Source organism: Schistocerca gregaria, chromosome X (genome assembly GCF_023897955.1).
Source record: "Schistocerca gregaria isolate iqSchGreg1 chromosome X, iqSchGreg1.2, whole genome shotgun sequence".
In the NCBI taxonomy this organism is placed as follows: Eukaryota; Metazoa; Arthropoda; class Insecta; order Orthoptera; family Acrididae; genus Schistocerca; species Schistocerca gregaria.
The window spans coordinates 231,740,944-231,754,900 of record NC_064931.1 but is presented as its reverse complement, the minus strand read 5'-3'; the positions used below and the strand labels follow the sequence as shown (position 1 = coordinate 231,754,900).

The 13,957-nt window shown below is 37.5% G+C and overlaps 1 protein-coding gene across 3 annotated transcripts in view; it reads right to left on the bottom strand.

Moving 5' to 3' along the window:
• LOC126298742 (protein lap1-like) overlaps nucleotides 1-13,957 on the bottom strand; it is a 176,419-nt gene that overhangs the window by 19,415 nt on the left and 143,047 nt on the right. For all 3 annotated transcript variants that reach the window (XM_049990186.1, XM_049990185.1, XM_049990187.1), the window contains 2 exons: nucleotides 10,172-10,556; nucleotides 6,729-7,867 (listed from right to left, as the gene is read on the bottom strand). In XM_049990186.1, coding sequence (XP_049846143.1) covers nucleotides 6,729-7,867; nucleotides 10,172-10,556 — 1,524 coding nt within the window. The remainder of the gene's footprint in view (nucleotides 1-6,728; nucleotides 7,868-10,171; nucleotides 10,557-13,957) is intronic.

The window sequence follows — 13,957 nt, the reverse complement described above, 5'->3', positions numbered from 1 at the left end:
TTTGCATACTCTGTCAAGAACAGTGTGCTCGCCATGCAAAATAATCCTCACTGAATAGTGAATCTTCGCATTGTGGCTCCTACAAGATAGAGTTGTATCCTGTGTGCTGAATATTAGCTCCAAAAACTAATAACACAGCTTTCACAAGCAATGTTCGCTACCTCGTGTTCTCTTCCATTCTACCCATATAAAAGCGAATGGTAGTGAATTTTCTGCAAATGCTCATTCGCACGAGTTTGCTTCCGTTCACTCCATTGTAAACCACGCTTTAGGTGCTTACAATTGGTGTCTGTGAACTCTGGGTAATTCCACTATGGGTCGCTGCGTGAGTGATTGGCCGAGTCGCGTGCTATGCAAGTAGGGCTGTACAAACCACTGTTATAAGCTGTTCTTCATGTGGCAAAAATGTGTAACTTCAACATTTTTTACAAAATACTTGCAGTGGCTCTTAACAGCTAAAATTTTGGCAGAGCACTTCTTTCATTGTCCTCTTTCAGTGTAAAAAAAAAATTCAGGGTAGGTTTTGACATGTCTTATTGGACCATTCCCTTGTGAGTTGTGTTGTGGAACCAATCACTGAAGTTTTTCTGTTTGAATTTTCTGCATCTGTGATGACAACAACAAGCGATCATCATTTCTCAATGGAAACAATGAGGGCCAACAACTTTTATAGCATTTCCATGTATAAGGTCTTCAAAAGCTCTTCAAAACACCAGGAACCACCTCCTCACTCTGTGAGGTCACCATTTGTCACTAAGGTAACTGACAAAGAAAAAGAAAAATCCTTCAGGAAAAAGGAGTGTGTTCTTAGCATAAGTTAGTTAAATAGTGTGTAAGTCTAGGGACCAATGACCTCAGCAGTTTGGTCCCTTAGGAATTCACACACATTTGAACATTTTGAAGTGACAGTATACAAACCTCTGGCACACTGCAGCACTCATGAAAATAAACTATCATAGGTAGGCTGATGTTTTGGTAGCACTTTTTCCCTTCCCCTCCCCCCTTCTAAATCTGTTGTGGACCCTCTTCTGACCCAATACAGTTGGCTTGCTTCAGAGAAGTGCCAGGAAATGAAGCAGGCAATTTGCTTCTTTTCCACACAATGATGATGGCACTAAGGAATGAAAAAGTACACTGAATTACCAATGACATGAATGAATAACAGTCATTTTAAAACAGAACTGATCCCTCCACCCAACTCATATCGAAGTTTAATTTTATTTTCAAACCTACCACATTATAAGAAATGTAAATAGATCCCACTAATTTTTGTTGCAGACACACAATTCCCAAACAGGCCTATCACACATGCTAAGATCTCCATCATACAAAGAACTGCTCTGTGTTGCGGTATTGGTGACAAGTCACAACTGTTCAGTTCTAGCTATGTGCCAGATCCAGTAGCTAGAGATTGGCTTTTCAAATTTCATTTTTGTAAAAACGTTTTTATGTACACAAGTGTGTGCCAATTTTATTTCTGGAGTTTTTTTTATAAATGCATTATCTTTCTTATATTAAAAAAGGATCTACTATTTGCTTCTGTTTAGCCTACACATTGCAGCATACAGCATGTAACTGAAGTTCCAAAAACTTTATTTTAAATTAGAATACTGATATGTATGTCCATTACTGACTACGGGAATGTGATGTAAAAGAATTAGTAGTGCACACTAATGCACTACTTTTTAGTGTGCAATAATTTGAGAATGTGGGTCAGCTGTTAAGTGTACATGGGTAGCTGAAACGATTAAGGCAACCGTTAGCATAAAGCAAGAAATCCAGGCTGAGTCCCTGTCCGGCACAAACTTTTAGCTTACGTTACTGAATTATCTCCACACCTAATCACAGCTGACATCAATACTTCCCATGAAATGTTGTTCTCTTTGTTATTGTATAACAACTGTTTGCATGTTGTAGTATCCAAGGCAGAATTTGGGGATCAGCTCACCATTTGCCTAAACAAGTGTGGTAAACTGTCTGGAAACCATGATCAGGCTGCCAGGTTTACTTGCACCCAGTTGTTAATCTACTGCATCCACTCAATCCATGTCTGGCTCACCTCACTATTACAAGAAGATCGATTCTATTCAACAACACTGGTTGCTGAAAATTGTACTACTGTTTCAAAGGATAGATAAAATATGCTGCTGACATCCCCCAACCACCATGTTTCAATAGTTCACAACTAATTCATATGACTTTATTATTATTTATTACAGAAGACAAGAGACAGAACTGTCAAAATTCTTGCAGTTAGTTATGGGACACTTCAACATACAACTGTTCACAACCTTGCACTATTCTTTGCATTTAGTGAACACTGAAATTGAAAAACTGTAAGAATTCTGTCACAGTGATGATTGGATTTAATTACTTTTCCTCTAATATTTTGGAATTTAAAACTATGAAGGTGTGCTGAAAAGGATTCCTTCCAAAATTTTATTCTGTTCTCAATATCAGCTGAGGTATTACATGTTACCCACATTACTCAGACGACTTTCCTGCTTCACTTCCGCAAACTGCAAGCCTCTTCTGCTAAAGGGTTCTGAATTGTAGCATGTAACACGGAGGTGTGTAAAGTAATGATGTCACTGCATGAAAAACAGTGTGCTGTAATTGAGTTTGTAACGAATTCGAAGGGTTCGTCCGCACATGGAGCACCCTCTCTTTCAGGATGACAATGCCAGACCACACGAGAGTGCTGTGACAGCTGCAACAATCAAATGCTTTGGGTTCACTGTCATTGATCATCCTCCATACAGTCCCAATTTGGCCCCATCCAGTCTGCATCTGCTTGAGAAACTTAAAGACCACCTTTGAGGACTTCACTTCGATAGTGATGAAGTGGTGCAAGCAGAGGTGAGGTAGTAACTTCGTCAACAAAGTCAAACATGCTACAGTGATGGTATCAACAAACTGGTCTCTTGAGAGAACTGTTCTTTGCCAGGGTGACTATGTTGAGAAATAACTATGTAGACATGAAGAATAACAATGTATAATGTTAGTAACAATTTTACTTAAAAAGCTATGAGAGTTTCCAGAAACATAAAAAAATTTGGAAGGATTACTTTTCAACACACCCTCATACAATTGTCAATGTATGCCGGATAACAGTTGGAACTCGCTGCAGTACTTATGAAGTATAAAGTCTAGAGTTTACTATGTCCAAAAACTGTCATCTGACCACTAAAGAGTCTGTTTGATCCCCCCACCCCATACATATCTTCCTCCAATAATCATTCTGCACACCTTTCTATATAACATACATTATTATATCATTTTCTTTACAATAGATGCAGTAGGGAACTGCTGAGTAGAACACTATGACATTTCAGTTTTCATTCCTCCCCCTCCCCATATCCACCCCCCCTCTCTCTCTCAAGAAAATTATTCTATTTGTTCTATTTTAATTTATCCAAATTACTGTTCTAAAATCAGTATGTTGCTTGATCCACAAGGTGATGTCAGCCTTGCAGCATACAGCATTTTGTGCAACAACTCAACCTGTTGATTTTAGTTTTGGGGAAATTTTATGTCAAAGACTTGGTTCAATGATTCAGTAGTTGCTTTAAAGAAAAGAATGACCTTTACTCCCATAATCCACATTATGATATTTACACCACTGAAAATTTGATCTTATGTCATACTAAATAGTATATCAAGCTTTGCCCTTCCATTGGCTACATGTGGTGATCTTACCACATATGTGAAGTTATTCATGGATAGTCTTCTCTTTTTCCAATACAAGATCACAATGGAGTGAGTTTTGTGATCATTTTCCTAGCAGTGTTTCACACATATTCAATTTTAACTTGAGCACTTGTAAACTAGTGCTCAAGTTATAAAAAAATGATTACATCACCAAAAGAGTGAAGTCCTCTTTTATTGTCAAGGTGTGTGTGTGTTTGTGTGTGTTTGTGTGTGTGTGTGTGTGTGTGTGTGTGTGTGTGTTTTTCCGCAATCTGCCTGCCTTTCTGACATTTTGTTTTTATTATTTACTTACACCCTCTGACTTCACTCTCCCACCTTTCTTTATCAAATGTACTTTGTGATTTATTTAACATTTAGTATTGTGTTCAATCTATTGATTTCTGGCTACACATTATTAGTACTCAGGTATCTGAATTTTGGCCCTTGGTCACTGTTACTTGAAATTCCTTCAATGTACTTTGTAATTCTCCTTCTCCAGGGTTTATTGTGATTGCTCCTTTCCCCCACCACTTCCCTTTCCATTAATTTTCATTTGCCCTGAAAAAAATATTTAAAACACTAAAGGTTCAATCATATTTTTAATCTGTCTCTCAGCCTCATATCAGTTGTTCCTACTCCAATGCCTGGTAAGAAAATGCTTCTCTCAGTCTTAAGCATTACTAATGATGTCTAACAGTAGTATACTGAAGCATTATAATACACACAGGGCAGACACTCCGTGTATAGAAAGTGCCATACATTGTTTTGAACATTTATAAATTTGAAGAATTCACATCTATGAAGGCCTAGAAGATCAGATGAATACATCATTTAAACACACTTCTTACAGCATGATGGTTACCATATTTGATGGACTCAGCCACAACTCTTGCAGCCACCCCTATCCCAGCCCTTTGGCTAAGATTTACTGTTATACAAACAATTGGCATAACTTAAGAATCACCACTAGTTTAGCTATGAGAAGGGTGGAACAAGATGTACTTGAAGGAATTACTCCCCACCAAAGTCATTACTGTAGTGTGCTGCATGCTATCATCAACTGTTGACAGAGCTGTGACTTAAAATTTGTGATGTTACCAGACTGCTCTCAGGGATGTAAAGCCAATTCTGTTTTGTGATTTGCTTCTGCAGTTTAAATCTGACATTATTACTACACATTATTGACAAAACAATAACTAAAGAATCGGCAATTGTATGATTCACCATCAGGGAGTGTCTAAATGGAATTTTACAAGCAGAAAAATCATATGATTTTAGTTTTTCCTTGGTTGTTCAAGAATTATGTTAACTGAATATTCTTTGAAGAATTGAAAGTTACTGGCAGTTTACTGCAAACTTTCTAAATGATCCAATCAACACAAGTGCTTACAACCACATTACATTAACCCATGTAAAACGGAGCTAAATTGAAGAATTAAAAGTTAATCGCAGTGACCCATCAACCTGGTTTACTTATCATTTTTCATCATATAAGGTTAAAGGCTGATAAAATATGTGCCTATTGTGTTATTGTTTGAGCAACAATCCTTAGCAGTGGTATAAAAATAGAAAAGTACTTCCAGAGAAAGATTTGTAACAGGCATATTTAGCACATAGTGGCAACACAATGCTCACACAGTCTGGTCTCTGGTCCCAAACAATCTGCTTTTTATGAACAATTCTGTTGCACAAGATTTTCAGATCATTAATTTTATTTCTTATATGTCTCGTTTTGATATCTCCTTGATAGCAAGTTCATTAGTTTCATAAGGACGAGGGAAGCTAAAGGCCATGATATTCTTCAAGCAATTCCAGTCACAGAGGCATAACAAGGACATGCATAAATGTTCATTAACAAGATTTCACTAAAATGCCCATATTTCCAGAATGAATCTTTCACTTACGGAAGCTCTGTAGCAGCCATGACTCAACACAGATCCCTTGCAAGCAATGCTCTTACTGAGTGACTGACTCCTTTCTCCCAGGGCTACAAGCTAAGTAAGGCTCATTTCACACTGTGACACTGGTGGCAGTCACCAGAAATGGTCACCGACAGAGATACGTTTGTTTGAACTGGCGCGTTCACACCGGGACACTACACTGACTCACCGAGCCACTGTGATGGAGAAGGTCACTGTGTTTACAGCAGCCACCGCCAGACCTGCATTAGTGTGAATTGGAGTGTTCACACTGGAACACTGATCACAGACACAGCGCAGCAGATTTGTCAACTAACAGGCAGTAATTTCTGAGACAGTGTCGCGAAATATTCATTGTTCATTATACTGTACACACGAGTTTTGATTTGATTAACTTGGGATGTCAAAAGCGATGGCTGTAGTAATGAAAATGAATATGTGGCAAGAAATTATAAAGAAGTTTGTGCATGATTTCAATGAGAAGGGCATGGATAAAAACAACAAAATTGGTAAGTTGTATGTTCTATTTTCTAATTTAATACTTTATTTTTCTAACCATAAAAGGCTACTGAAATTTAGTTGCTACCCCTGTAAGAGTCCATTTCACCAACTAATCAGTTGGCAATACCTGCAGTGTTGGATACTAATGATCCGAGAGTGTTCACCAGTCACTGGTGACCTTCACTGGCTACCGTCACCAGTGTCCCAGTGTGAAACAGGCCTGAGATATCCACTATGGTCTATGCAGATTTTGGAAAGTAGGACAGGGGTATTGGTACATTCGGGCTTTGTCAGGCCACTGCTCATGCCTGTATAGCATAACATTGTCACTCGTGAGCATTCATGGCAAAGGGTAAAGGGCTTAGTTGCAATGGCAGTATTTCATACAGTTTATATTATGAGAAAGTTTCAAAATGAGTATGCTTACAACTAATAATGAGAATAAAATTTTTAGAGAATTCATTGGGTGCTAAAGTAAACGAAGCAACTGCCACAATGTAATGGAAGCAAACACTACACTTCTCCTAAGATATAAAGATTACCATGCAATTAAATGCAAATGTTCCTTTAATTAAAAATATAGAGGAAGAATATATTTCATTTACAAAAGTTACTTACCACTGTAGCATTTTTGTGAAGACCAAACATCCAAACTTTACTTGGTTTTGCTGTAACTTCAGGTGCTTTTTGTGCACTAGATCCCATTCCAACAGGTATACGACTGTGTTTACGATTATGGTCAGTCTGAGAAGTCCGGGTGGCCTTCATTTGTACAGGAGATCTGTTATCGGATACATCTTCATCTTTCTTTATGAAGCCATTTCCAACTGCACTGGAGGCTAACTTAACAGGTGGAAGATTTGCATAATTCAACACAGATTCTGCAAGAGAAGTATCTGGCACAACATTTGCGGGAGCTACAGAACCGGGCCTGCTTCCTGATGATTGTGAGCTGTACGAGCTCCTCTTCGAGCCAATATTTGAATAAAATCCTGGCAGGGGAATACCTGAAGTCAATGGAGGACCCAAAGTACGATGTGACTTATCAGCCCTGCTCACTGCATTGCATTCCTGCTTTACTGGCGGCCTTAGAGAAGGAATCTTTGTAGACTTTACTGTTGCCGTATTTGTAGAACCACGTGTTATATTCTGCAATAAAGTTGCCGAATTAACAGAAGGGTTGCAAAGGCTTGATTCACATGTAGGGGTATTAGACAGTCTCGAATTTGGTCTCTGTGGTGTCGGAACGATCACATTTTCTGTTATATGTGCTTTTTCTTGAGTAAAAGCCATTGGTTCCATTATATCCTTCTCCACATCTGATTCTAGGGAGTCTGTATGTGAAAATGCTGTATTTTGATTAATGCAATTCTTATCTGTGTCAGCAGGGAAACCAGTTGCATTTGAGTCCACTGTTTCATTCAGTTGTTCCGGATTCAACATGCTTCCAGAAATAAAATTGCCCATTTTACTGCTATCTTCTGTCTTTATGCTGATGAATGGAGACAAACTGGGCAACTCTTCAGTAAATTTCTCATGTCGTTCTTTACAATTATCGTAAGACCCACCAAGATTAGTGACATCACCTTCCAATGCACTCAATTTAGTATGTATCAAACCAGATTCGTCATTCAAATGGCCGCTGAAATTTTTATCAGGAGCATTATCTTCCTTATCTGTGACTAGTAGAAATGAATTACGGTTCTTCTCCTCATCTTGGAAATTTGAGTTCTGCACAGGTGTAGGAGGCAACATTCCTGAAAATTACAAAATAACTTCAAACAAGTTACATTACCATTTCAACAAATACTTAAAAGTAGGTCAAGGCCACAGCTTTTTGACTATGTTTATAACTGTATGGAAAAAAGGGGAAAGGGGGGGGGGGGGGGGGGGGACAGCGAGCAGCAGCATAATACTATGCTGAATGTTTTATACAAAATGCATACTGCTTGTTGTGTTTACACCAAGCACTGTAAATGAAGTGAAACATTGCACTTGTTGTATTCCAACAAGGGTTGTCAACTATTTTGTATGTTGCAGGAAATACCATATTTTCGCCTAATATGGATGAAAATCCTGGATCCCCTACTTTTCAAGACATATCCTGTATTTTCGGAATTCCTGCCATTCATTCTTTTAAATTAGATAGATTATATGATGATTCCTTTGATGCTCTTCGTCATTTCCTTTCCTTTGCTCCCCCTCCCGCCTCCCCCAAATCAATTAATTTAGGCTCACAAATATGGCTTCCATTCAGTGTTATATCGGCCCGATACATGACGAGGAATTCCTCTTTCACTATCCTTCAATTGTTGTAGTTGAGTTCTGAGAGGACAATGTGCAGCACTTAGGGATTGAAATAGTTTGTAAAGAGTTAAGCTGGATGATGCTGGTGAGTATAGTGGAGAAGAAAATTCACTGAGGAAGAAAATAAAAAAGTTATTTGTGTGTGTCACACTAATTAGGAGCAATACTCATGGATTGCACATGTAAAGAATAATCATCATAAAACACATTCTTTCTGCAAGAAGGATTTTAATACTGCACATGGTGGCAACACAGGCTGTCTTCAATGTTCGAAAAAGTTGGGCAAGGAGTATGAGGCTTATAGTCACTATTTATTTTGTGTTGCTCATTTTGTAATCCAGTTAGTGCAGCAATGACTAATTAGTTAAAATGTCTTGGTAGGTCATAAAGAGAGGGAAAAAGTAAGCCACTTATTTTTTTTTTGCATTAATTCCTTATTTTTACTTCTGGTATACATTACTATCACATTTGTCACCTGAAGATGTCGGTACAGCACGAAACCAGCTGTGACTTAATAAATGCACCTAAAATAACAGCTTAACACTCATTTTATTCAGCTGTGGGCGCAATAAGATTATATCTACAGAAATGGCATGTGAATGACTGGGTATTCCACAACACAATGGTGTATAGTCTACAGTAATCATGAATTTTTGACAAAAAATTAATGGTGCTTGTTTCTTACGCACATCATTCAACAGACCTAGCTTTCGGTGACTTCTTCCTCTTCTCCAAGATGAAAATCAAGTAGAATGGGTATTGACTGATTTGATACAGTGAATTCAAGCAGAATCACAGTTCACATCCTAACAATGACTTCCAAGATGCATTTCGGACATGGCAGAAATCTTAGGATTGATGTATTCACTCCCAAAGGGATTAAATTGAAGGTGATAGTGCAGAATAAGATCTGAATATGATGTAATAATTTTAACTAATACATTTGTTGAACTTTTTGATAACACCTCACATATGCAGTGGTATGATACTTACTTGCGTAAAATTTTAACACATTTCTGTTTGCACAAGATACTTTTAAGTACGTATGTGCAAGGAAATAATATAATATATGTGGCATTTCTAAGTGTTGGTAATAATACACTCAACAGAAATAAGAGGCACTGGACAATAAGTGTCTGTAAGAAAGGATAATAAAATCAGACAGCTTAGCATTTAATTATTATTTTCTATGCACTTGTGTGTTGCTCAGCAACTCTTCTATTTGATGAGTAGTGATTAATTATCATACAGAGAATCACATTCCATTCTGTGTTCATTTGGTTGCCAATACACTCAGTTCAAGTGGCCCACTGTTGTATGAAACAAACTTTTTACTTTCCCACCAACCTCTCCAATATTTCACACCACTTTATGAAAAAGTATATTAAATATACAGGTATATGTTTCAGTCATAATTTACAAATAAGGCCAAAAAATGATTATCCTGATGCCACACCCCATTCTCAAAATAGTATCCTGTGTATAGATGTAACTTTAAAACCTTTATTTGAAAAATGTAAGTAAAGAAAGGTTTAATTTAACACATAAATATTAATTTTGAAGAAAGAAAGAGGGATTTGCTAATATGGGCCACCAGGAGATGTAGGGACTAGCAGAGCTGAAAATGACTTTTCAGGCAGATCTCCCGGAAGTATTACTTTGTAGTTTACTATCAGCTGCTCAAAGAGCTGCAGCTTGGGTTCTTTAGTAGTGGCTTTAAGTCAAGTACCTAGCTAATTTACATTTAAGCTTACCTTGATAATCGTCAGGAGACGCTTGGGCTTTCTGCTTATTCTGCATCTGCATATTTTCTTGTTGTCTAAAATATGCAGCTTGTTTTGAATATGCTGCAGCAATGTAATATGGAGGAGGTTGAGGTTGGCCCTGCTCACAAGGTGAGCAGGAGACTACACTGCTCATGGACATTTCTTCTGCTGCAGAAGAATTTGTGGATTTTTTCACATACTTTGCTTCACGGATAACAGGTCCTCTTCCTACAGCTACAACTGGACTAGCTGCATCCAAATCATCAATTTTATTTCTGTTGACAACTAAGCCTTGCTTGAAATCTTGAGGGACTTCAACTCTGTTTTCAGAAATATCAAGATTTTCGTTTTCCCTACCATTCCCCAAAGACTCCTGAAAATAATAATGCTGTTTTTAATTAACTGATTGCTAATAATTACAATTTATGGTCAAGAAATTCCTTCTTTTAAAGTTGTTACAGTAATAAAAAATGGGACTTTTCCAAATATCTGTTTAAATTGGGAAATTGTTATTTTTCCTATTTATTTATGTACTTTTCAAGGTCCTGTGAGATCATATGTGCTAAAGGTTACAGGGCTGTGGAACAAGTCATCATATATAGTTCACAGAATAAAACAGTATACAGTAGGCAAGATGCTTATTATGCAGTTAATAAAGAGTTGTACTGTAAACTGCAACTGACATTATTATAAACTGAATGATATTCACATTTATTCAAATAAATTAAAAGCAAGACTTTTGTCATAGTGTGCACAACAGCATAGATCAATGCCTTAAATTACTACAGGGAATCCTGTAATGAATCAAAAGGACACGCCACAAGGAAGATAAACATTGCACTGAGAATTCCAGCCATAAAGAAGCTAGTGTGCTTGTTGCTTACAGCTTGTAATACAACATCTGGTAAGGACAATATATACAACAGCAAGATGAAACAACATACAGCATGTTGCACAGAAATTCTGCTAGACTTTTGCAAAACCATGTGAGTCACAAAAGCAGTTATAACCCCACTTTTCAAACAATTTAGTGAATCACTGCTGTTAACAACTGCATGGAGACTGTAAGTGTACCATTATCGATACCCTTACTAATAAGTGAAAACAGCCATCAGATTCTGGAGACTAGTACATTGTTGGCCTTCTAGAAGGTTTCAGACAGGTCAGTTCCATGACAACAATCAGGGAGTCCCCTATTAGACTGCACATTCATGGGAGATGTTGGAGAGACATCAGCAGGTTACATGTGGCTGAAGGTAATGGTCGGAATAAGTTTCGATAGTTGAGGAAATATTAGTTTAACTGAAAACGGAGGAGTGTTTATGGAACTGTGGAAGATGTTTTGTGATTTTATAAGTAAAGTATCGAAAATTAGAAGCAATAAAGGAGGATTGTAGAGTAATATATCAGTGGCAGCCACTGATGGCACGCGACAATTTGAATAAGGTGACCATCGACATAGTTGGATACGGGAAGAAGTCTTATAACTTATTATGGTAAGTAGAGAGACAATGAAATCTTCCTGAATGTAACTTACATTTGAATCTTTTGTCTAGAGTGATGTGAGACTGACTATGACCATGTATTTCTTTCAGGGACACACAAACTGCGTTAAAATTAAGTCAATTCCATCAATCCAGTACTGTGATTAAGCATAGACCTCTATAAGCATAAATCAGCTTAGGTACACAGTAAAATTCAATAGCTCTATGTATCTAATGTTAATGCCACCTCTTTCACTTGTCTGATTGCCACTAAAACCGAGTGAACTGTAAACAATAAAATAAATGAGGACGGAGGGGATGCAAGATGACATTGGAGAACATGGCGAACTGTCACCTTGTCTGAATCTTAGTCTACAAGGATCTCCTGCCAGAAAATGTGGTTTCAAAAGGCACCTTTTCTAACTTTGTAAGCTGTTCTTTCTGAAGATAACTAGACAATGGGCTTTTCTGTATAAGCAGTGTGATGTGTTATTGTATGTGAGGCCACAATAGATACCATCTAACATTCAGCCCTTCCTCTAACTACGTTTTCATACCTGTATATCTGATTGGTTTGAACTGAAAAATCATGTCTCACCCCCAAGTTCCATTTGTAATACAACTGTCTTTGATGTAGCCACCAACAATACAATATCTGTTGCAAAGGGTCCTGTGCAGTGTTCTTCATTTATTGATGACACTATTTTCCACTCATCCTCTCTTACCAACTTGATCATCAAAAACTGATGAAATAGGAAAAGTAGGCAAAAGCACTACTACTGAAAAATGTCACTGCTGATGTTATTCACAATGCTGATTTCAGAATTATGGTAGTGAGATGATGCCATCAAGACAGTTTTAAAAATTCAGCGAGGTTTCTGGGCCTTTCTTTTCTTTTTTATTATTATTCAGGTTTACTTAGGTACTGAACCTAAGGGTTCTGAAGGTACAATCTCTCTCATGTAGTATCTTCAAAAGCAAACTGGGGAAGCATAGGGTATGCCTCTTACAGTTCTGTACGACTTTTACATACTTGCAAATTTTAGACTGCAAAATAATGAAGCATTTTAAAGAAGACATATATAACAAGCCCATTCAAGTTCATTCAAATATGACATAAAATCAGTGACTTGCATGTCCATAAGCTATCATCTTTCACACCCTTACCAAATTGTCAAGGGAGTAAGTCAATTCTTCTTTGGGCTCATGGGTGTGACTCCAATTTCCACACTATTACAGGAGACAAAGTCCAGATAACATCTGACTAAACTCTAGTACCAGATTTTTTCATTTTCTCTACTCTGAGGTCCAATTTTATACATTAGCGTCATAATGTTTAGCATACTATTCTTCTACTAGAATGTATACTAATGGAAACATTTTGAATTATTGCACTGCATGGAAGAAAAGCATTTCACATTATTCTTTTACAACTTAGTTCCTACAGAAATGCAGTAACATTCAGAACAGAAATCCAAAAACAAGTCAACTATGCCTTCTAAAAACCTCTGATATCCAAGTTTTCATGAAGGTTAAATTCATAATAGGGCTCTCAATAGGTAATTCCAACCTTCCTTCTGGTACACTCTCATCCTGGTAAACTTCTTCAGAGTCATCTAATAGGCATCTTGGAGAGCATTCCTGACGAAATGAAATGAAATGAGCGTACAGCATTGTGGGCCGGGAGTCCCCCATTTGGGGAAGTCCGGCCGCCAAGGCAAGTACTTATTGCATTCGACACCACGTTGGGCGACTCGCGCGTTGGAGATGGGGATGAAATGATGATGATGATGATGATGATGATGATGATGATACAACACAACACCCAGTTATTGTTATGATATCTTGTACTCTGACAGGCTGTCCTGTCTCACATTTGACAATATCCAATATAGTTTTTATCTTCTTATCTGTATTATTTAATTCTGCCAGGACGTCCATACTTCTGGACATTTTAATGACATTCCACAAAATACTACAGTATTTTTTGTTGTATGTTATGAATCAGTGTCCTACTATCTTGCAGCACAAGAGTTGGACAACTGACTACTGAAATTAAACTGAAACCCAAAATAATAACTCTAGTTATTTGTTCCTGTCTGTAAAACAATCTAGTTATTGTTCTTCTTGTCTGACAGGTAGCTCAATAACACATCTAGATTTCTCATAAATAGCTGAAGGTTTCCTTGAAGGGACCTGTACACGGTCACAATGATAACAGAAATATCTCTGCAATTAATGCAGCAAAAGGACAGATCATAGCATCAGCTGTCACTTTTCCAGCAGGATG